A 25,753-nucleotide genomic window follows, 5' to 3' on the forward strand; every position below is an offset into this window, starting at 1 on the left:
GGAGAGCACCTGGGAGTAATGTCTAAGACTCTAGGATCCTAGACAAGCAGAATATTAAAATATCGAAGGGTGATGGAGATTATGCTTTGTTCCTTCTAACTTTGCCGCTGACCTGTCTCCTGTGCTCACTGTTTGAAAGCATGTCAGAGTATTGGAAACACTAGCTCCACTGAACAGGCAGGATGTTCTAAGTAAAAAAAAATACAGGCAACTCTGACTATGCACACTGGAAAGTGCGGGCAAACCTTCTCGCAGAAAAAATAACCAGGAAAGACTTCTGAAGTAAGTGAGATGAGCATACTAGCTGTTTGGTTGAGCTACCTGAGGAAAATACTGGGGACACATTAAAGACAAAAAAAAAAAAAAAGAATTCAGTCACAAGGATGGAAGAATGGGTATCTATTATTCCAAACTAGGCTGAAGGCAGAACAATTTACTAATGAATTCGATGCAGTGGCTTAGAAAATGATGCTAAGCTACAAACCTCAGGGTGCAATGCCTGGTAGGACAGGAAGACCAGGGGTTTGTGTTGTAGACACAATCAACTGCATGGTGGCCAGGTCAAATCGCATTCCTCATCATTCTGCCCTTAACTCAGTGAGGAGTAAGGTTGGCCTGGGGTCTGAATGAAGTTTCGAAGGGAGTGCTCAGTAATGGCAGTTCTGGGGGTGGGACTCAGAGTTTCAAGGAGCCTGTAGGAAATCATGCTTTTGTCTGAGACAAGGCCACATCAGTGGTATTGTCATGTTACCTGAATGCAGCATGTGGGGCAAGAGTCACTGGATTAAAAGGCTAATAAGCATTCTTTTATTAGAAAAGGATGACCTTGACTACCATTCTCAGATTTAAAAATGAATAATAACCAATGATCTCAGCTTTTTTTTTTTTTTTGCTTTGTGGGTCACACCCGATGATGCTCAGGGGTTACTCCTGGCTATGTGCTCAGAAATTGCTCCTAGCTTGGGGGACCATATGGGATGCCAGGGGATGGAAGAGGTCTGTCCTAGATTAGCACATGCAAGGTAAACGCCCTACCGCTTGCATCACCGCTCGGGCCCCTCAGCTTTTATTTATTTTTTTTCATATGGGAACTAAATTGCCAGTTTTTTTTAAATTTTATTTAAACAACTTTATTACATACATGATTGTGTTTGGGTTTCAGTCATGTAAAGAACACCATCCATCACCAATGCAACATTCTCATCACCAATGTCCCAAATCTCCCTCCTCCCCACCCAAATCCCGCCTGTACTCTAGACAGGCTTTCTATTTCCCTCGTACATTCTCATTATTAGGATAGTTAAAACGTAGTTATTTCTCTAACTAAACTCATCACTGTTTGTGGTGGGCTTCATGAGGTGGGCTGTTACTTCCAGCTCTTTTCCTTTCGTGTCTGAAAGTTGTTATTGCAAGAATGTCTCTCATTTTTCTTAAAACCCATAGATGAGTGAGACCATTCTGCGTCTTTCTCTCTCTCTCTCTGACTTATTTCACTCAGCATAATAGATTCCGTGTACATCCATGTATAGGAAAATTTCATGACTTCATCTCTCCTGACGGCTGCATAATATTCCATTGTGTATATGTACCACAGTTTCTTTAGCCATTCATCTGTTGAAGCGTATTTTGGCTGTTTCCAGAGTCTTGCTATGGTAAATAGTGCTGCAATGAATATAGGTGTAAGGAAGAGATTTTTGTATTGTATTTTTGTGTTCCTAGGATATATTCCTAGGAGTGGTATAGCTAGGTCGTATGGGAGCTCGATTTCCAGTTTTTGGAAGAATCTCCATATTGCTTTCCATAAAGGTTGAACTAGAGGGCATTCCCACCAGCAGTGGATAGAGTTCCTATCTCTCCACATCCCCGCCAACACTGCTTGTTCTCATTCTTTGTGATGTGTGCCAATCTCTGGGGTGTGAGGTGGTACCTCATAGTTGTTTTGATTTGCTTCTCCCTGGTGATTAGTGATGTGGAGAATTTTTTCATGTGTCTTTTGGCTATTTGCATTTCTTTGTCAAAGTGTCTGTCCATTTCTTCTCCCCATTTTTTGATGGGATTAGATGTTTTTTCTTGTAAATTTCTGTCAATGCCTTGTATATTTTGGAGATTAGCCCCTTGTCTGTTGGGTATTGGGTGAATAGTTTCTTCCACTCAGTGGGGGGCTCTTGTATCCTGGGCGCTATTTCTTTTGAGGTGCAGAAGCTTCTCAGTTTAATATATTCCCATCTGTTAATCTCTGCTTTCACTTTATTGGAGAGTGCAGTTTCCTCTTGAAGATGCCTTTAGTCTCAATGTCCTGGAGTGTTTTTCCTATGTGTTGTTCTATGTATCTTATGGTTTCGGGTCTGATATCGAGGTCTTTCATCCATTTGGATTTAACCTTCGTACATAATGTTAGCCCCTCAGCTTTTATTTTATGTGACATGACTAAATTGTGAGTGACTGTGTGTAAAATACAAAACAAAAAAATCAATATTTATTGAGCATTCCATTTATGCCAGAGAATGCACAGTATGTAGAGGCCCCCATATATGTGATCTCACCTCACCCGCTCAACAGCCAGGTGAACAAAGGGGGTTTCTCTTGGGGAAGCGTATGCTGGAAATGAAACCCAGGGCCACATGCCTATGGCTAGCACCCTTCCACTGAGGGATACCCCCAGACAAGTATTCTTGCTTCCCCTAATGAAAGGGGCTATGTTGTCCATCAACTACCCATGAGCAGGAGGGTTGGGATTTGGATCCTGTTTTCCTCTTTGCCACAGCATGTTGCTTTTGAAAATCACTGTTAATACTTAGTACTTAGTAGTTTCATTTTTTTCCACTAGGAAACAGGTTGAGAGGGACTATTTCTTCCTTTCTCCAGCTGTCCTGTCCTTCATGGTCTCTGCAGGTTGTGCCCACACAGTCTACAGGCTCAGGGGCCACCAATGAGGAAAAGAGCATTGCAGACACATCTGTAATCACTCATTAGTGGCTGGGTTTCACTGCCAGAAACTTCTAGCAAGTAGCTTACTGGTTATGTGCATAAGAGGACAATTTGCTGTGGCCATGGGCATAAGACTAAATGCCATCCCAGGTGGAGGCCAGAGGGCTAAACTGACACATTTTTTTTCACAGTGGTTTACAAAATTGTTACTAGTCCTTCTAACGCTCCCTTCCCATAGTTCTGGAGCTATGGGTACTAAGGATAGTACCCCTTCTTCCTCCTTCCACTTAAAGACTGATAAAAGGATTATCATCAGGGTGCAGGGGAGAATATAAATATCAAGAAAAGAGCGCTGTTCCCAGAAGCATGGAGAATGTTTCCTGTTAAGCAGCAGCATAGGCCCCTTTCCTCCTGCCCCAGCAGCACATTGCTAACATAAGCATGTGAAACATTTTTATCAGTTGGCTCCAGTGCCTTTCTAAACATCCGAATCTAGAGCAATGTTTCTTTGCTTTACCTTTGAGACCAGAAAAAGGAATGAAAAACAGGGGGTGTCTTTGTTCTGTGTGTGAGTAAAGACTAACATTCAAAACTAAAACCAAGAAAGAGCTTTCTAGTTGCCTTAATTTCGGAACTTGGTAACTAAAAACTCTAGGGAGAATGAGTCTGCTTTAGGGAGGAGCAAGATTCGAAGGGAATAGACTAGGAAGAGCATGATGACTTGACTCGTGGATTACTCATTAGCAAAAAGTAGTCCTATGGAAGAATTCATCTTCCCCAAGAGAGCCATATTTACACAATTAACAATCATTTTGTTAAAAAAAAAAAAGAAAGCTTTTCATTATTGGATTTGGACACATATGGGCTGTGTAAAAGTAAGATGTGTAACACACGGTAAACAGAAAGTCATGATCTTAAACAGGCCAAACCCTTGAACTCGTCATTAATAAATGTCTGTCCTGCATTCAGCTACTCGGCTGCTGGGAGCCTGTTTTCTTCAAACACTGAAATCCAGGAACATTTATTATTTTAATCCATTACAGGCAGTGCTTGATTTAACTTTATTGGTTGTGGTGGTGGTAATGGTTCTAAGTGGGGGACGGTAATGTTCTTTTACACATCATTTCAAAAGGCCTTAATTATATTTTATAGTTTGGGCCAGGAATTCTGCTTGTTTTTCTGTCGAACAAGGTTCAAATGGAGTTCAGGTTGGTGATGAATCAGAAGGCATAGTCTGAGATGGTTATCTCTGGGCCATGAGCTCATCTCCAGGAGCAAAGGGCCTGGGCAGGTACTCGAATCCACCCCCGCAGGCAAGGGCCTGGGCCTTGGAATCGGTCCTTCATGGGTGATTTTCTACTGCCTATGCAGCAGGCCCCAAATGCACCCACAATGCACCGAGGGGCCATCCGTTGCATTTCTGAAGTCACCAGCCTTTGTTTTTTAAACACTTCCCACTGGAATATAAAACTGACTGTGGGTAATCACCTTCAGACGAACGTACATGCAGGATGGCAAGGACATAAAAGTTGAAAAAAAAATACTGTTAAATGGTTTCTAAACCCTCAGAGGAGAGATGGAGAAGGCTTCATACACACCCTTTGGGTAAACAAAAGAGTAAGTGACTATTTAAGCTTGTCTTAAAGGGAGCAGATTTCTGTTAGCTGGGGACTTTTCAGAACAACAAACATTCTTAAATGATTACTTGTCTGTGTAAGTGTGTGAAGAAAAGGCCATTTCAGGTAGTGGCTTTGGGTTGCTTGTTATTGCCTAAAATCGGACCTAATAATATTTTATGATGCTCATTAGAGCCCAGGAGAATAGAAACTGAATGAACTTCTCCAGTTGCATGTGATTACTTAGCGGAGAACATGAATTTCACCCCCAACAGTGACATGGACAGTTCTGGGTTGTTTCTTACCATAGTAGCAAAATTATATGACCTAAAATTTGTAAGGGGGTATAGTTGGAATTACAAGAACTTTATTTTCCTCTCCTTATTTATTCCCATTCAAATTTTAAAACTTCCTATTCCAACTTTTGGGGAAAGTCTCGAGGACCTACTAATATGCAGAGAAGTATGGCCCGGCTAGGAGCCATACAGGAGAGTTGAGAGCAAAAGGGGGACAGGCTGGGCATCAGTAGCCACTTTGAAGCGCCTTTACGGAGAGCACCAGGAGCAAATGGGAGCAGGATGGATGGTGCACTGGCCTCCACACGGTGGTGTCGGGTTACCCACTGGGCCATCTGCTCTGCCTGCCTACATTTGGCTTCTGCAAAACCATAAAGGCACCTCAACCTCAGGGACTCTAAAAAGGCATTTGAATTCTGCTTTTCATTATCACAAGATTCAGTAACTCATTTCATTGTCAAGATAATCCCCTTTTACTCTCTTTATTTTTTTGTGCTTGCAGGGTATGCCAAAATGACAAAGTCCCAGATGTTACTGCGCTACAGCGAGGTCTCCACCTTTCCGTTCATGCTGAGTTTCAGCTACTTGGGGCACAGTGTCAAAAGTGACAGGCCCCTGGTGCCCACCCCCAATATTTGTGTAGCTGTGCATGAGGGGTCATTCTAGCTTTCCCGAATGCCTTCAGAAGCTGGTCCGCTGGTGCAAACTGTCCAACAATTTGTGTGCAATTGTTGGGGCCTGGGAAAGAGATGCAGTTTCTTTGAAAAAGTCAAGAAAGCCTTGGGAGGTGTTGTCTTAAATAACTGGTTACAAGTTACCTTTTGGAAGGCTGTGGGATCTGATCCAGGCCTTGACTTCCTGGGGCACTTGAGAGGGCCCTCAGAGGGAGATTCTGCTTCCGAGGGATCTATTTCCTTGTGGAATGGACAGCCAGAGCCACACTGGAGACCAGTTCATGACCTGGTTTCACTTTTTTGGGTGTGCACAGGGACCCAAGGTTCTTGACAGTTTATTGGGCCCCGAATTTTGTGAACATGAGAAGAGGTCTTTGTGTACATGAAAAAGAATAATGTGGTTTTGCTTTCTTTCTCCAATTTGTGTTTATACACAGAGATAAGTACATCTGGAGGACAGAGGCCCAGGGAGTGAAAGTTATTTAAACCACACTCTTTGACTCAGAGGACTTCAGATCCCTGCTTCCTGCCAGGATGAAAAGCACCCCGAGTGCCAGTAAAAAAGGCATCCTAAGCCTTTCCCCCAATTCTGACTAACGTGTCAGCCACGAAAGCCTCACTGAAGCTCTCCCCAAGATCCCCTATGGCCCCTCACTAGTTCCTATCCTGAGTCCCTTGACCAGAGGACCCTCATCTGAGGGTCCCCAGAAAGAAAAAGGCAGGTAAGAAAGTGCAGTGACTTCCCTGTCCAAAGCATGTCCTCTCATTTGCCCAAGTCCCTGGCTTGCCAGCTAATAAAGCCATAATTTACTGTGACAGGGGAGCAGGATCCCCACCCTGCCTGCACGATGTGCTCCCTGGCTAGTTCACAATTTACAGCTACACACGAATGGTTTCTTCCCAACATCATACTTCAAACAGTAAGAGGATGTGTTGTATGTGGATGGGGGTGGAGTAGGGTTTTACAGAAGAACATGCTATGTGCTAGACTGGATTTAACAAATTGCAAGAGAAATATTATCTGCCTTAAAATGTTTCATAAAATAAGACTAATTTTAAATGATACATCCTTTCTGTTAATAAAAACACAACAATTTTGGGGTACCCTTAATTAACCTTAAGAAGAAAAACATTATGTTTACTTGTCTGTCTACTCAAATCAGAGCATCAGGGTCATTTTCCTCAAGACATCTGGGAGAAGATAAGTATTCTAGCAGAAATATGAGTTAGGCCATTATAAGTCAAAGTCATACTCACATCTGTGGAGCAAAACTGGAGAAAAAAAAATCAAGTTCCTTCAAACTTTCATAATTCAAGGCCACAAGAAATCAAGAAGAGTGCAAAGTTTCACATGTTTTTTTTTTTAAAGTGAAAATATTTAACCATTTGTTTCAAATGATGAAATTAGTATCTGTTTCCTATTTAGTTTATAAAGCCAGTAAGTGGCTCTTGAAAGCCTTTTCAGATTTCAATGTCTTGGGAAGAAAACTAACCTCACCCCACATTCCTTTATTATTCCCTTTTCCTAAGTATTTCTCCAACATACATCAATTTAAATGACAAGGACTAGAATTCATAGGCAAACAAATCATTTTGGTCCCATTCAGCAGTGATAAAACAAGCCTACTGTGTTCCTAAGCACATTCCCAACTTCATTTCATGGAATGTTCCTGAGAACACAAGAGTCCTTGCAGGCTACAGATCTATTTCAGCACCTAAATTCCAAGTCATCTGGAAAGGACCATTGTACTCTGTTTATATAACATTGTCACATAAAGAGTGTTAAAAAAATATTCGCTAAAAATAGCTTGCGTAAGTTAGGGATTAGAGTAGTTTCTGCGGCTATAATTGTTCCTTTGTAGTTTTTTCCATGATGTTTTTGCACAGTGTTTTTGACTATGTTTATTAAAGTCCGCACATCAAAAAGGATCAAAGGGAAAGTGAGTGAGAACCAAAGAAACCCCAAGTGTGTTGTCTCATTGGGGAGTTATGCAGATTCGCATAAACAAGTGCAAATTGTTGAGGGTTTAATGAAAATTTCGTACAATTATTTTATCTGAAGTCATTCTATACAATAACATCTGTACAGCAGATGGCTATAAGGAACCAGAGCAATGCTCCTTGTTCTTTCTCTGTTTAATAGTACATCTGAGATGACTACTTTTGTCACTGTGCTCAATTTGGTTCAGCAAATAATTTGAAAAGTGCAGCTGCTGCAGATGGTCACAATAGTTATATAAACTATAAAATCAAAGACACAGTTAAATATTTCTTCAGTTGAATCAAACTATAAAAATATGACATTAGCTTGGCTGAGCTCAAAGAGAGACTATAAAATAATTGGTTGGATGTCACTTGAAGAATACCCCCAAAAGTGGGATTTTTTGGATGAGGTGGACTATTTTCTACCACTTAACAAAAATATACCTCGGAAATGTATATATGTCTATTTTATCCAAACTGAAAGGCCTGAGTTTTTTTTAAGACAACTAACTATACAAAAAATTAACATTCACTAAAGCTTAAATTTTTCTGTTCTTCAAATGGTAGACTTGAATGTAGTATTTACCATGGTGATTTTTGATGATGTATATTTGAAACACATTATAATGAATGCTACTGCAATTAAAAATTAGAATGCAGTGATATAAAGATTATATTTTACTTTGAATAAGGTTAGATACTTAAAAGTTAATTTTGAAAAATGTAATATTTTCTCAATGCCAAGCTACTAGAAATGAATCTTCACCAGTAACTAGAATATAACAGTCTTATTTCATATAATTATTCTTATTTTGCTTACTTCATTATTTTCCTAAAATTGCTTGACTATGTCACTGCATTAAGCAGAAATGTAAAGAAGATTAAAAATTGAATTAAATATGCTTTCAAAATAAAATATTCCTATTACTTGGCTAGCTTTACTTTTGACTTGATTTGTTCCTATCAGGTACTAGAGAGATAACAGGCTTTATAAAGCGCATCTTACTTCAAGCTACTGTTTCAATTTTGGCTTTGAATAGATTTAAGAGATAACTGTAAAAGGAATGGGACAGAGTATCAAATGGAAAAGCAGAATGAAGACATTTAGAGTTCAATGAGAAGCTCTGGCCAGCTTTTGAGACGTTTACTTAGAAGAAACACTATTCAAAGTTACTAAAATGGGAGCATTGGGTCCTGGCACAAATGGAAAGGAGCACCTGTTTTGCATGTGTGAAGCTACAGGTTCAATTCCAGGTGCCTCATGGCTCACTAGTATTATTGGTGTGGCCCTGGTGACCCCCAGCACTTCCAGTCTTTGTATCTCTGGGAGTGAAGCAAATGTGTATTTTGCTAATGATTAAGACAATGAGGCCATTTTAATGAAAGTGAAGCAAGGGCCTGGCACTGAGCAGGGATCTACAGCTGTGTCACCTGGTCATGGTAAGGAAGGGGTGAAATGCAGCCCTCACTCTCATCTGCTTTCCATCGGTGACTTTGGCATGTAGATAAGGCATGGGAACCCCACCTCTGCCATTAGCTCGGGCTGCTGCCAAGGCACCAACCTGGTAAAGCTTTGATCCCAGCCCCTGTGCTTCCAGTGCATTCCATGTTGCAAAAGTGTCCAGTTTACTGTCCTGTAAGGCCTGTCAGAACACAGATCTCTGGGATTCACCTCTGACTCTGTTGGGCAGGTGTACTGTCCAAGAAATGAATGTTTTAGAAGGTTCCAGGCAGTTTTGAGATCATGTTTCTCAGCTCACATCTCCATGACTGACTTTAACTGATCCTGCTTTTTTTTCAGATATTTCCAGAACAAGGAGATTTAGGGGTGAGCAGAGGTACAAGCAATAGGATGACCAGAATAAAAAGGTGCCAAGGTACAGTCTAGCACATCAGTTACTTGTTTGGTTTACTGCGCAGAAAAAAAAAAATCAGTGTCCCCACAATCTACCCCCTGCTTCCCAACCATTCCAATCCCCTAGGAGGCCTCACTGCTCACTTTGGGAACCACTGGTTTGGGGTGTTCAAAGAGTTGGACTTAAAGAACCACCAGAAAGCAGCCCTAGAAGAAGGTAGCAAGGTAAAGGCTCTGGTCTGTAAGAAGCAGGGTGACCTTTCCCTTGTGTACCCAGTGCAGTGCTGACGAGCTCTCCCACTTTCCTCTGGGACTTACCAGGGGCTCTGGCTGAGGCTCTCATGTGCAGGCTCCCGGTGAGGGCAGATAAGGATGCCAACAGACAAGGCTTCTGGGGGTGTGGGACAGGCTCCATGGAAACCACTATCTGCCTGGTGTGGACCGAAATCCTTTGGAAGCAGGACACAGCTCTCCACAGGCTTTCTTGAAAGGGGGTCTCTGGCTGGCCATCAAATTTCAGTGGCTTTCTCTGATGGCCTCTGGGGACACATGACTCATCTCTGCTCAAAGTGGCCTCAGCTGGGCTGGTTGGCTCCTTGCCATGGGCACTGGTGACCTTCTGTAAAAAGTTGCTGATCTGGTCCAGTTTGGTGAAACTCAGGTTGGCCTTGAAGGGCTTCGACAGGTCCAGGTTGATGTCTGCTGTGGGGCCAAAAAGGAAACAAGTAAAGCTCTGGGAGTCAAAAGGGGAAATGAGTAAAGCTCTGGGAGGAAACAGAAGGCTTGACCTCCAGGTCTCTGTGGGACGCTCAGAGGGACTCTCCTCTGGGATCTGATCTGTCACAATCCAATTATTGACTTGTGGGAATACATGGGCTCTGCCGTTTGCTCCTGACAAAAGTAAGTAGAGCTCCATTCACACTCAAGGGAAAAGAAGCCCCCCAGCACACTGGCACAAATAAAGATAAAGGGGTACACCCATATCTGAGTGGTGGGCTGACCACAATCCTCATATAGCAAATGTACAAAAATCTTTCTTTCTTCTCTCCCTCCGTCCCTTCCTCACTTCTTTCTGCCCTCCTTTACCTTCCCTCCTTTCTCCCTTCCTCCCTCCCAGCCTTCCTTCCTTCTTTTCTTTTTCTTCCTTCCCTCCCTCCCTATTTATTTATTTATTTATTTATTTATTTATTTATTCATTCATTCTTGGTTTTTAGGCCACACCCGGCAGCGCTCAGGGCTCTGTGCTCAAAAATTGATCCTGGCAGGCTTGGGGGACCATATGGGATACCAGGGATCGAACTTGGGTCTGTCCCAGGTCCTTTGCATGCAAGGTAAATGTCCTACTGCTGTGCTATCGCTCTAGCCCTTTCCCTCCTTCCTTCTTTCTCTCCCTCCACAACTGGTAGTCCCTAGGGATTACTCCTGACTCTACTCAAAGATCACTTCAGGCATTGCTTGGGAGATCATATAGGAAGCCAGAGATAGAACCTGGTCAGTCACATGCAAAGCAAGTGCCCTGCCTGCTGTAGTGCTGCTTCACTGCCCCACCATTTCTATGTTTTGCAAAATGGGAGTGATACCCAAATTTAAAGGAATTAACTTTAAACATCCTGTTGACATATTTATAACCCATACACTCAGTAGTTTTTAATATATTCGCAAGATCACATAATCACCACTAATTCCCAACCGTTAGCTCACACACAAACTCATGCTTCCTCATATCAATTAGCAGTCGTCCATATTCACCCCTTATCCTCAGCCCCCAGTGCTTATTGATCTGATTTCTGTTTCTGCAGAGATATCTATTGTGGACATTTCATATAAATTTCTTCATTTCCTAGGGTCCCATAAACACAATGCAGAAAAGCTCTCTTTAGTCCTATGTTTATTGCATCACTATTCACAATAGCTAGAATCTGGAAACTACCAAAGTGGCCGAGAACAATTGAGTGGATAAAGAAATGATGGTACATCTACACAATGAAATACTATGCAGCTGTTAGGGAAAATGAAGTCATGAAATTTGCTTATGAATAGATATGGAGAGTATTATGCTGAGTGAAATACGTCAGAGGAAGAGGGATAGACACAAAATGATTGCACTCATTTGTGAGATATGTAAGGGTAGGGGAGGGTAGTTAGGGCAGAAAAGGGACCACTAGTGATAGTTGGAAATGATCACTCTGGACAAGAATTGGGTGCTGAAAGGAGATAAAGTGATATGCATGATACCCCTTTAGTAACAGTATTGCAAACTACAGGATCTCAAAGCAAACTGGGGAGAGAAAGAGAGAATGTCTGCCATTGAGACAGGTGGGGAGGTGGATGGGAGGAAAAATGGGGACACTGGTGGTGGGAAATGAATTGGTGAAGGGATGTGTGTTGGATATCATATGACTAAAACTCAATCATGAACACCTTACAGTGATTCAATGAAAAATTTATTAATTAAAATTACTATTAAGATGTATTCATTCGGGGGCCGGAGAGATAGCATGGAAGTAGGGCATTTGCCTTGCATGCAGAAGGATAGTGGTTCGAATCTGGCATCCCATATGGTCCCTGGAGCCTGTCAGGAGCAATTTCTGAGCATAGGAGGAGGAGTAACCCTTGAGCGCTGCAGGGTGTGACCCCCCAAAAAAAAGATGTATTCATTCAAATCTGGCCGTTTATGTCTGGTTTTACATTTTTACTGTTCTTTTTAAGTTTTGTTGGAACATGTAATGTGCATATCAGTCCATGTTAAAAAATGCATTGTACATACATCAGTCTTCCTTGAGGCTGACTATGACTCCCTGAACTGGGATACTGCATTTGGCTTACTAGTTATCCATTGATGTTCCCCTGTTTTGCTATTAAGAATATGAAGATTCAGGGGGCCGGGCGGTGGCGCTAGAGGTAAGGTGCCTGCCTTGCCTGCGCTAGCCTTGGACGGACCGCGGTTCGATCCCCCGGCGTCCCATATGGTCCCCCAAGCCAGGAGCAACTTCTGAGTGCATAGCCAGGAGTAACCCCTGTGTTACCGGGTGTGGCCCAAAAACCAAAAAAAAAAAAAAAAAAAAAAAAAAAGAATATGAAGATTCATATGCAAGTCTTTGTGTGAACTTGTTTTCATTTCTCTTAAGTATCCAGTTAGGGGTAAGACTTGGGAGGTCATATCTGATTACAGTATCCTGTAGATGGGATTTTGACTTGTATTGTCTCAGAGACTAAATATACAATAGGCAATTTTATGTGCCTATTGATATTAACATACCGTATATATTCATGTATAAGCCAACCCGAGTAGAAGCTGACCCTCCTAATTTCACCCTAAAAACTGGGAAAACTTGAGTATAAGTCAAGGTGAAAAATGCAGCAGCCACTGGTAAATTTCAAAAATAAAAATATATACCCCAAACAATTACAATAATTGAAGAATCAGTAGGTTAAATGTTTTTCACTATTTATTGCTAAAGGAAAACTGTAAACTAGCAACAATAACTTTAAAACTTTAAATAAAGTGCAGAAAATGTAGTTTAACAGGTAATCAAGCTAAATCACAAAGGTTCAAATCCTTCAAAACTGGATTCCTCCTCCTCCTCATCTGTATGTCCAAATAGAGCTTTAGCTGTATCTGATGTGAAGGTAACAGCATAGACATTGTCATCATCACTGAGTTAGAAGATATCATCACTGCTGTCGGAATATTGTGGGTTAAACAGTTCAGTGGCATCCAGTTCAGTTCAACAGCCTAGCCTACTTCTTCAACTCAGCTGCGACTTGTGAACTGAGCTGAAGCACCGCCCCCTCTAGCAGATTGCAGAAGACGACTGGAGACTACGTGCATTGGATTCGGTGCACATGCACTGAATCAAGTAACCTGTATGACACGAGTAGAAGCCAAGTTTGGACTTTTTGGCACAAATTTTGTGCCAGAAAAACTTGGCTTATACTCAAGTATATAGGTTTTTTTTTTTGTTTTGTTTTGTTTTTGAGAAATGTGTATTCAAATCCTTAACTTACTTATCAATATTTACTTATTTACTAGGGATCACCCCAGGTAACTCAGCTCAGCAGCGTGGGCCTGATGGTTCAGTGTTTAGTGGCTACCAGGTGACTTGTGGTTTGAATTCAGTGGTGCTTGGAGACCACTAGGGCTATACCTGGTGACAATGGAAGAAGGAACAAGTTGCTAGGGATCAAACCCAGGTGCCCACATATGACAGACATATTTCCAATTCTATCAAATATCTCCCAGCTTCCTTCATTCACTTAAAATTAGGTTGATCTTTTACTACTTAGTTGCATGGCTTCTTTGTATAGCTTACATACTAGTCTCTATCAGAGACCATATTGCAAATATTTTCTTCCATTTTGTGGGTTATCTTTTCAGTGTTTTTGATGGGATCATATGCAATACAGAATATAATTTTTGTTAATCCCAATATGCTTATTATTTCCTTGTGTTTTTGGTAAGAAGAAATTGTAGCTTAATTCAAGGCCACACACATTCACACCTGTTTCCTGTTATGGGTTTTATAGTTTTTACCATTTATATTTAGGTCTGTAAGTTAATTCTGAGTATTGAATGAGATAATAAGGTAGAGAACCCACTTTCATTCTTTTGCATGAAGATAACCAGTTATTCCAGCAACACCTGAAAAATTTCCCCTTCTTCCTTTGGCTTAGTAGACTTTTAGTTACTAATAGAGTCTGGTGGGTAAATGCTTGTATGGGTCAACCACTCATATTTACTGTATTTTCCAGCATATAAGACAACTGGGCATATAAGACCCCCAACTTTTCCTGTTAAAATATAGGATTTGGGTTATATTCGCCATATAAGACTACTTCTCTTTTAATACACACCAATGGAAATTAAAAAACGTAAGAGAAAAAGAGTAGAACCCTCAAAGGTTAACAGTATATGTTTAAGCTAGATATGTTTAGCTAGATTTTGGACTGCCAACAATCATTTTACATTTGTAGTGAGTGATTTGTGATTTGGGGGGGGGGTTTGGGCCACAGCCGGTGACGCTCAGGGGTTACTCCTGGCTATACGCTCAGAAGTCGCTCCTGGCTTGGGGGACCATATGGGACACCGGGGAATCGAACCACCGTCTGTCCTAGGCTAGCGCAGGCAAGGTAGGCACCTTACCTCTAGTGCCACAACTCGGTCCCGATTTGTGATTTTTTAATTGTGATATACTCTGTATAAATGGCTACACTGAAAAACCTGGAACTAAGTGCTAATGAGGGTGTGGAGAAAAATTAAAAACGAGCGATCATATGACTGAAGAGGTCCACCCTTGGTATCTATCCAAAGAACACAAACCCTCATTTGAAAAGAAATATTCATGCCGGTAATCACTGCAACACTGCTTAAAATAGCCAGGATCTAGGAGCAACATAGATCAAGATGTAAGATGTCTACACAATTGAATACTTCACAGCTATAAAATACCAGGAAACCTTGTCTTTTGCAATCACATAGGTGGAAGAGGGAAGGAATTAAACTAAGTGAAATAAGTCAGAAGGAGAAAGACTAATGCTGAATGGTCTCACTCTTGAGTAGTACGTGAAGAAACAAATCTAGTCCTGAAAGATAGTGCCTGGGATAAGGTGTCTGCCTTGTACGTAACCAACTTTGTTCAATTCCTTATAAATGTAGTCTCCTGAAAATCACCAGGTATAGCTCTGGAGGATCTCTCACACATAGCACCTCCACTGAGCACAGAGTCCCTCACCTTGCCCCTTGCAGAATATATCCTGTTCTGTGTGCTTTGTTTGTTTTGTTTTTGGGGCCACATCTGGTGATACTCAGGGCTTATTCCTGGCTCTGTACTCAGGGATCATTCATGGTGGGGCTCAGGTGACCATGTTCAGTGTATGATAACTCTAATACATGCAAAGTGAGTGCCCTACCTACTGCCTTATCTCTTCTCCACACCTTACCTCCCTGCCCCATTTTATATAAATGAAAGAGTTAGACTGCCCCATTTGGGCAAGTTGATCAGCACTTTGGGTTCAAGAGCCCAAGAATGTGAGTTGAAAGAGCGCTACACAGTATTACTAGGCAATTTGAAAGCAGCGGGCTGCCCAAGAGAAAGGAAACATGCAAAAATATACAAGCAGCACAGAGAAATTATACCCTTCATGTAAAGTCCAACAGTGTGTGACTCTGTGGCATTTTTACACTCAAAATAAAAATTAAACAATGTACTTTCTGGTCATTTAAATTTATTTACTTATTTATTTATTTGGTCACACTCAGCAGTGCTCAGGGGTTACTCCTGGTTCTGCACTCAAAAATCACTCCTGGCAGGCTCTGAGAACCATATGGAATGCGAGGAATCGAACCTGGGTCTGTCCTGGGTTGGTCGCAATCAAGGCAAACACCCTACCACTGTGCTATTGCTCTGGCCCCTACATTTATATTTTAATTGTTTTTTTATAACGAAAAGAATTAATGAAAAGCATTAACTCACTATAAAGAGGAAAACATTCAATAATAAGAATGCAAAGGTTGGGCCCGGAGAGATAGCACAGCGGTGTTTGCCTTGCAAGCAGCCGATCCAGGACCAAAGGTGGTTGGTTCGAATCCCGGTGTCCCATATGGTCCCCCGTGCCTGCCAGGAGTTATTTCTGAGCAGACAGCCAGGAGTGACCCCTGAGCACCGCCGGGTGTGGCCCAAAAACCAAAAAAAAAAAAAAAAAAAAAAAAGAATGCAAAGGTTGGGGCCGGAATGGTGGTGCAGTGATATAGCGTTTGCCTTGCATGCGGCTGACCCAAGACAAACCAGTTTGATCCCCCATATGGTCCCCCAAGCCAGGAGTGATTTCTTTTTTATGGGGTGGGGCACACCTGGTGACACTCAGGGGTTACTCCTGGCTATGTGCTCAGAAATTGCTCCTGTCTTGGGGGACCATATGGAATGCTGGGGGATCGAACTGTGGTCCACCCTAGGTTAGTGCGTGCAAGGCAAACGACCTATTGCTTGTGCCATCGCTCCGGCAGGAGTAACCCCTGAGCATCACCGGGTGTAGCCCCCAAACAAACAAACAAACAAACAAGAATGCAAAGGTTAAAGAAATGAATTAGAAAGTTTTATCCAATAGAGATAGAATGGAAGCTACATACAATACTTTTTACAAGAGTTGGAACTATCTCTGGATAACAAACCAAGATGGACTGACTGTTCATGTGAATTATATTCCATTATTATCAGATTCTTCTATTAAAGGATTCAGAGCTTTTTTTCTTGGGGGGGGGCACACCTGGTGACGCTCAGGGGTTACTCCTGGCTATGCACTCAGAAATCGCTCCTGGCTTGGGGGACCATTGGGCACTGGGGGATAGTACCGCGGTCTGTCCTAGATTAGTGCATGCAAGACAGATGCCCTACCACTTGCACCACTGCTCCAGCCCCCAGAGCTCTTTTCATATCCCTCATTGAACTTTAATAAATGGATTGTTTTCAAAGTTTAGATTTTAAGAATATGAAGTCAGAGAGAAGATCCCTGCTGAGTCATCTATTTCTCTGCCAGATCTAACTTCTCACCATTCCCAAACACATTCTCCATCTTTGAGTTTCCAAATAAACTCCTGCCTGTCAATTTTTTGATTCTAATTACCCTTCAAAACTTTCTGAACAGCTACCATGAAAAAGAATGATGGAATAACTATGGAGTTAAGAAGAGATTAGATAAACACAAATAAATTCTACTTACTCCATATTTCCTCAACCTAGGAGATGACTTACTAGTGGAAAGGAAAGAACTGCATTGTGATGATAAAATCAGAGTGAGATCAGAGGTGACAGCCTTTCGCATATGTGAATGCACACCTTGTGGGGGGACCAAACACCAACTGGAAAAGTTCTCTGAAAACTGTTCCAGCTAGTTATTTTCTCATTTAAAATGTTCCAAGTTTCCTTGACCCATTAGTCATCATATTACTTACATTTATGATCTATTTTGAAATCTATTCCCCCAAACCCAATGGATTCAATATGGCTTGTTAGACCCCAATCAAAACATTTATCGAAGAAAAAAATTTCTTTGTTCACCCTTAGAAATTTTATTTATAAAAGACAAGGATTTTTTTTTTTTTAAACAAGGAAGCTTTGCTAAGAGAACAGCACATGTGCAGATAGGGGACAGACAGCTGAATGACAATTGCACTTGGTCTCCATCTTAGAGAAATAAGAGTAAAATAAAAAAACAAGTTTATAGTCAAGCATGACTTTATATATAATAACGACAATAAAAATATTTTTCCAAAACCAGAATGCTCCTATTAATATTTTTCTTTTTTTTAAAATAATATCTTTATCTAGGCACCATAATTACAAGCTTAATTGTAAATGGGTTCCAATCATAAACAGAACACCACCCCTTGCATGTATTCAAGACAGGTATTATAATTCTATCACTCACAACTATTGTCATGATAGTTATCAATGTAATTATTTCTCTAACTGCACTCACCACTCTTTGTGGTGAGCTTCATATCATGAACCATTCCTTCTAGTCATCTCTATTGTCTCTGGGCATTATCAAAATAATGTCTTTTATGTTTCTTAAAATCCATAGATGAATGAGACTATTCTGTGTGTGTCTCTACCTCTAGCTTATTCACTCAGCGTAATAATTTCCAAGTGCATCCATGTATAGAAAAATTTCATGACTTCATCTCTCTTGATGGCTGCATAATATTCCATTCTGTTTATGTTCCACTGTTTCTTTAGCCATTCATCAATTGAAGGGCTTCTTAGTTGTTTCTAGATTCTGGCTATTGTAACTAGTGCTGCAATGAATATAGGTGTGAGGAAGGCATTTTTGTATTGTGCTTTTTTGTTCCTAGGGTATATCCCTAGGAGTGGTATAGCTGGATCATATGTGACCACAATTTCCAGTTTTTTTGAGAAATCTAAATAGTGTTTTCTATAAGGCTGGACTAGATGGCATTCACGATAGCAGTGAATTCGAGTTCCTTTTCCCCCTCCTCCTCACCAGCACTGATTGTTCTTGTTCTTTGTGATGTGTGCCAGTCTGTGTGGCGTGAGATGGTACCTCATTGTTGTTTTGATTCGCATCACCCTGATGATTAATGATGTGGAGCATTTTTTCATGTGCCTTTTGGCCATTTGTATTTTTCTTTGAGAAATTGTTCATTTTTCCCCCATTTTTTTGATGGAATTAGAATTTTTTTCTTGTTAAGTTCTGTCAGTACCTTGTATACTTTAGGTATTAGCCCCTTATTTGATGAATAGTTTCTTCCAATCTGTGGGTGTATCTTTTGTATACTAGGTACTATTTCCTTTGAGGTGCAGAATCTTCTCAGCTTAATACAGTCCCATCTATTTATTTTTGCTTCCACTTGTTTGGAGAGTGCTGTTTCTTCCTTGAAGATGCCTTTAGTCTCAATGTCATAGTGTTTTACCTATGTAATGTTCTATATACCTTATGGTTTCAGGTCTCATATCAAGGTCTTTAATCCACTTAGATTTGACCTTTGTGCACGGTGTTAGATGGAAGTCTGAGTTCACTTTTTTGATGTGGCTGACCAATTGTGATAACACCATTTGTTGAAGAGGCTTTCCTTGGTCCATTTTGCATTTCTTGTCCCTTTCTCAAAGATTAATTGATTGTATGTCTGGGGAAGATTCTCTGAATACTCAAGGCTATTCCAGTGAGTTGATTGTCTTTACTCCAATACCAGGATGTTTTAATAACTATTGCTTTGTAATACAATTTAAAATAGGGAAAAGTGATGCCTTTCACATTCCTTTTCTCTCCAATAAAAATAATTAAAAATTTTTGGTCATAGTGTTTTAGTTTTTTCTTTTTCAAATCAGTAATTTACACTCACTTTGGATAATGTCCATGAAGGGATTCATAATACTGGACAGTGAAGACTGAATACTTGGAGTGAGGTAAGAAACCTGTAAAACTGAGCAAATGATGTCATTGGCATACTTTCAATGAAGTGGAGTGTGACATCCTCGAGGGTACAGGAAGGAGTGTTCCAAGGGGCACTAGTGCCCTGAGTAGTTGGGAGGCTCAGACACAGGGGTGGCACTCGGCTTTGACTGGCACTGTTCATGCTGCTAATCACAAGGATGGAGGCCTCACCCAGATGCACAACTGACTAAGCATATGGTCAGTCACTAACTTCAACTGACATTGTCCTACCATAAAACAGTAGCATGAATACACTCTGGCTGAAGGTTTACTACACCTTTACAAAAATGATGCATTAAACAAAACTCACTTAAATGGATCATCTCCCTTAACACAGACATAACAGTTAAATATATTTTATGTTTTTCTGTCCTTTTTGGTATTCTTGAAGTAGTCAAAATAGAAAGCTAAGTATATATGTGTCTTCATTTTTCCTCTTTGCTATTCTCAGTGATAGTAAATACTTTTCTTTGGAGACAGTGGATCTGATTTTTGGGAACAGCCAAATGTTCTTCTGAGATAGGGGGCAAAGATTTCAGAAGGAAGGCCACTGAGCAGCCTGAGGGAATGCCTGTTTACAGAGGGTTTTACTACCAGTGATGAGGCAATTTGAAGTGATTAAAAATAATGAGTTCAGGAGAATACCAACTAATTAGACAACTAATCTGACATATACTAATATACTAATACTAATACCTAATCAGAGTATACTAGAAAACCAACTAATCTCCCTCACACCTACATATAGCAAGGTATAACTGACAAATTAAACTATAAGCTACTTAAAATATGCATAATGAGGAAGATAAATGCATATACTATAAAAAATTTCTTCCCTTCTAGAAAACCAACTCATTATAAAAACAGGTAGATGGTTAGGGAAAGAATCAAACTTTTATACTGGCTTTCTTAGGTGAAAAATACTGAGTAATTTTTTTAAAGAAATATATTTTTTCTTTTTTTCGTTTTTGGGTCACAACTGCCAGCACTCAGGGGTTACTCCTGACTATATGCACAGAAATTGCTACTGGCAGGCTCAGGGGACCATATGGGATGCCGGGATTCGAACCACCGTCCTTCTACATGCAAGGCAAAAGCCCTATCTCAATGCTACCTCTATGCTCTTGCCCCAGGAATATTTTTTTATACCCTATGAAGGAGGACTAGTAAAATAAAAAAAATTTATGTTTGCAGCCTCTAATTCAGGCTGAGAGGATCAATAACTTCTATATTCACACAAAAAAATAAACCTTCAAACATAATTTGATCAAAGCTCTTGCTACACACAAAACCACATACACACACATACACACCCTTGAAACAGATAAAGTCAACCACCAATTTAATGCATAAAATAGAACAGAACCTGGGGAAAGTACAAAGTGGAAAATGCTACAAGTTTAAACTGGTTAATTCAAAATATAAATATTTATTATAAGTAAAAAAAATGACAGAGGGACATGTATAAACTATAGAAACTTGAAAGAAATACCAATTAATAGTGATGTGTAGATCATAACTAGGTCTTGGTTAAAAAGGAAAAATATTAATAAATAGTTGTGCACACAAATCATGCATAATTACATCTTTTACATGAGATAATTGGGCATCTGAACAGGTATTATGATCTAAAGACTGAGTTTTATTTATTTATTAAACTTGAGAAAATTAAACTTCATTGGTAAAATTTCAGGTTGCCATTGGTTAGGTTAGTGATAGAGAAATGATTGGCCAGGAATGTCTTTAAATCCATATATAAATACTGGGAAAGTCGAGGTTAATGTGTTGCTTTGCACACAGTCAGTCCTTGGCATTGCGTATGGTCCCCCAAACTGCCCAGGGTCACTCTTGAGCACAGGGCCAGTAATAGACCCTGGACAATGTTCTCATTCCATCCCCAGACCCAACTCTCTCCAAATAGACCTCACTCCAAATGCAGTTTTCTCTTTTGCTTTTGGCAATAATGATGGTCATGAAAGCCACATTCCCTGAGGGAGATAAGATGTGGATAGATAGCCAAAAGACTGCTAGGCTTGGGCCCGGAGAGATAGTACAGCAGTGTTTGCCTTGCAAGCAGCTGATCCAGGACCAAAGGTGGTTGGTTCGAATCCCGGTGTCCAATATGGTCCCCCGTGCCTGCCAGGAGCTATTTCTGAGCAGACAGCCAGGAGTAAACCCTGAGCATTGTCGGGTGTGGCCCAAAAACCAAAAAAAAAAAAAAAAAAAAAAAAAAAAAGACTGCTAGGCCAGCTTGGAAAGTTTGCAGACCATCTATTCCCTTAGCTATTCTCCTTAGCTCATGTGGAGGAAGTTCTTTTTCTATTTGTCAATTAAAAAGAACAGGAGTTTGTCCTGTGGATGTCGAGCATGGAGAGTACATGCTATTTCCCAGCTCTGCTCATACATTGGACTTTACCACCATGTGACATCTTTTCCTGCTCCTGCTCCTCTGCTTGTGTTTCTTTTTTCTTTAAATATCCTTCCTCCCTCCCTCCTCCCCTCCCTCCTCTACTTCCCTCTCTCCTTTACTTCCCTCCCTCCCTCCCTCCCTCCTTTTCTTCTTTCCTTCCTTCTGATTGACTACTGTGCAATACAGAGTTAAGAAGTCATTGGTGGCTGAGTTTCAGTCATATGAATTTCTAACACCGATCCCTAAAGTCTGAGCTCTAGTTTGTGAGTGGACTTATAATTATATTTTAGAGGTATATATTGAAATATTATGGGCAATAAAACATGATACATTGGGTATGCTTCAAAAATGATGCAGATGTAGCAAACAAGCAATATAAATTATTTTATTCCATGCCTGCCAACGGGGTAGGCTTAGGAATGGGTGTGCGAATCCAGGGACAATGGTGGAGGGATTTTTACATTGGTGATGGATTGGTTTTAGAATAAATGTATTGTGAGGAACTGTGTAATATATGATCCTTAAGTAATTTATAAAAAATGATGAAGTAGAGAAATAGGGGACATAGGGAAAGCAATGGCCACAAGTCCAGAACTGTCTTATGTCATAAATTCCTTGAATCATCAGTGGACCTTTTCATGTTTTTCCATGTTTTCCATCAAGGAAGTTTTAAAAAGCTACCAGAAATGGGAGCAGCCTGGCCAATCAAGTCTTAGTGAAAGAGGGACCAAGCTTCTAACTTCACAGAGAAAGTGAGGGGTATGAAATCCCCCCCCCACTTTTTTTTTTAACCGAAGTAGAAATCAACCTCCATATTCCAGAGGCAGTTGTTGAATTCTCCTTCCTTTTGCCCAAGGAGACTATTTTATCTTTACACAACTTACTTTTAAACCCGAGTCCTCTTGCTGTCTGTCATTTGAACATGAGTAAACTCAAGTCTCTTTCTTCATAAACATAAAAATTTAAAACTTCAATTTTCTTCCTAATTCCCCCTGAGTAATTTAACCCATGTCTATGATTTAATCAACCTCTTAAGCTCCCAGTCTCCCAAACATTCCCTTCTCCCATCACTGGTCTTCAGCTCTCTTGTGAATTCCCAAAGCATCTTTACAACGGTCAGAGATTCAGCAGAGCCATGGCAGGACTCACACCCTTTCCCTGTTCTTGCCAATAAAACCAAAGCGGTCTCTGTCCTGGGCAGGAAACAGGAATTGCTCCTGTTTTAGTTCATACTGTCTCAACAAAACACCAGGGACTGTGTGGCTTAAACAATAAAATTTTTTTTCTCCTAACGCTCTTGGCTGAGACTGAAAGAGCAAGGAGACAGGCGACTTCTTATGTAAGGTGCTTTATCACTGTAACCACATGAGAGAGAGGGGACAGCAGAGTGCTTGGGACACTGCAGAGTGCAGTGGTCTCTCCCTCCAGAGCTCAGATGGAGTAAAACTGGAGAGATCTGAGCCCTGAACCTCCACCTAAGAATTGGATGGGGGTCACAGTTCCCAGTCCATCAACTCATGCGTGCAGTTAGTGCTGTGGGGAGCCCAGAAATAATGCTTAAACTCTGAGCAGCCTCAGTCAACCCTACTCATTAGTATAGTTTGTGCACTGGCTCACTCCGTCACTGCACTCCATCCACTTCCCCCAGGCTGACCCTGTCCTTAAGCCAGTTTCTTTTTATTTAATGTTACTTCTAACTCAACTCCAAAATGCCTCTGACTCCATACCCTCTCTGGTGCCCTTCTCTATCCTATGCCCTGCAATCAGTCATCTTCACAGAATGCAACTACAACCACTTCAACACACATTTATATGCCACACACACACACACACACACACATGCACACGCACACACATGCGTGCATGCGCACACCCCTTTCACTTCTCCTACCACTATGCTCTCTTTAAAACTAATGGTTCAGGGGCCGGGCGGTGGCGCTAAAGGTAAGGTGCCTGCCTTGCCTGCGCTAGCCTTGGACGGACCGCGGTTCGATCCCCCGGTGTCCCATATGGTCCCCCAAGCCAGGAGCAACTTCTGAGCACATAGCCAGGAGTAACCCCTGAGTGTTACCGGGTGTGGCCCAAAAACCAAAAAACAAAACAAAACAAAAAACTAATGTTTCAAAGACAAATAAATAAACAAATAAATGAATGAATAAATAAATAAATAAATAAATAAAACTAATGGTTCCCTATTAGTTTCAAGATAAAAATCCTAAAATCCCTAATTTTAGCCAACAGGGCTGGACCTTTGCTTTTCCTCCAGGTTGTTCCTATTTTTGTCTCCTTCCTTGTATGTGTTGCAAGTCAGCCCTCGATGGGGCTGACTGATGGAGGATGAGGTCTTTCTCCTCCAGCTCGGAGCATGTGTCTGTCACCCTGTTCAGCCGGCAGTTCTGAGGTGAATGCGGTGAAAAGCTAACAGGCAGTCAGGCTTCAGAAAATATCAGCTTTATTCCGTGGACATGGCTAAAGCCAAAAGCCCCAGAATCAGCCCTCGAAAAAAGCCCCTGCCTTCCACAGACCCTTGCTTTTATACATCAGAATCAGGTACCACCCTAGGGTGGGAGCAGAATGCCAGGTCACACCCTAGGGTAGGGCACAATCACCGATCATGGTAGGATCAGTAACATAATGATCCCATGGAAATGTTTACATACACAACAGTATGATGCTTCCCCTCAACATCATCTGTCTTTTGCACATTGTCTTTCAGAAACACAGCCTGCTTTTTCACTTCAGTAACTTCTGTCCCTCCCACAAAACTCAACTTAGTCACTCTGAGTAGCTTCCCTGAAACTCCCTTCATCTGAGAATCCAGAGAATCCAATGTAGTCATAATGGAATTGCACTTGCTTATACTGAGATATTAACTCCTCTGACTGATATGGTCATCGATTTCTTCCTTTTTACTAGATTGTGTGTGTTTCTTGAGTAGAGAGGAGGTCTCTTGCTCATAACTGTATCCAATGCCAAGAACAACGGGAGCATTGTACTTGACATGAAAGTGGTGTTTGAAATAAGGTAGAGAATCCCATTAGGGAATTGGACCATCACGTTGGTTCAGATGACACCAGGTTCTAAGAGCCTTGAGAGCTGAGCAGATCTTGGATTTGGTAAACTGAGAGAGTTTGGAGTTTGGCAGGGCAGAGGCAAAGTGAACAGTTAGAGCATAGGGAGAGCTGCCAGGAAAAAGTGACAGAAATGAATTAGGGCAGGAACCCACACTTAGTGAAGAGGCATCCTAAAGGATTGTTTGAAAGGACAAATGAAAGAGTTAGGGGAAAAGGAGTGGCTAAAGGTGATGGGAAAATGGCGAGAGGACATGGCAGAAATAATGTTCCCATTGGCAGGTGCAGCTGACTGAGGATTAAACTTGATGAATGAAAGAGGAGAGGGTGGGAAATGGCTTCATTTAACATGAACAGGGTGAAATTTGAATAGTTAAACCTGCAAAGAAATAGAATGAGAAAGTTTGTGAGTTGGACAATGAGTCAACACTAGGACATGATAGTCGGAAAGATACAGCTGAGGTGACTGCAGAGAACAGAAGGTTCACAATTGGCAGGCAGAGGGCTAGTCAGGAAGGACTGGAACCTGGGGCCCAGAGAAGTCAGAAATGTCCTATTTCTCTTCCTGTTTTCACTCCATGTTCCTCATAGAGATGCCTGCTGCCTCATCCTTGTCTCTAGCAGAGAGAATCCAGATAGAACAAGACCAACAGAGAAAAAAGAGCCCTGGCAAACTGCCTTATCCCCAACCCCCAACTTCTGCCAATCAAGGCTGGTCCCTCAGAGGTGGCTCTGGGAGCAGGCTCTTCAAGAAAGTCTTTGTTTCTAATTTGGAGAGGGATTCAGGCCTTTCTCACAGGCTCTTGGTGACTGCTTGGAGGTACCACCCAGCGGTGCTCGAGATCCTGCCATATCAGCTGCAGGCAAGGGGTGTGCTCCAGGAAGATGTAGAGATCCAATACTTCAGTGCTAGAAATCATCTAGATATGACTTCCTGATCAAAATGGGACCCATATGGGCCCGGAGAGA

General features: G+C 41.2%; 1 protein-coding gene across 2 annotated transcripts in view; it reads right to left on the bottom strand.

Annotated features, from left to right (window-relative positions):
• VPS13B (vacuolar protein sorting 13 homolog B) overlaps nucleotides 1-25,753 on the bottom strand; it is a 724,212-nt gene that overhangs the window by 145,912 nt on the left and 552,547 nt on the right. For both annotated transcript variants that reach the window (XM_049773957.1, XM_049773956.1), the window contains exon 35: nucleotides 9,671-10,054. In XM_049773957.1, the coding sequence (XP_049629914.1) occupies nucleotides 9,671-10,054 (384 nt within the window). The remainder of the gene's footprint in view (nucleotides 1-9,670; nucleotides 10,055-25,753) is intronic.

Source organism: Suncus etruscus, chromosome 5, assembly GCF_024139225.1.
Source record: "Suncus etruscus isolate mSunEtr1 chromosome 5, mSunEtr1.pri.cur, whole genome shotgun sequence".
Taxonomy (NCBI): Eukaryota; Metazoa; Chordata; class Mammalia; order Eulipotyphla; family Soricidae; genus Suncus; species Suncus etruscus.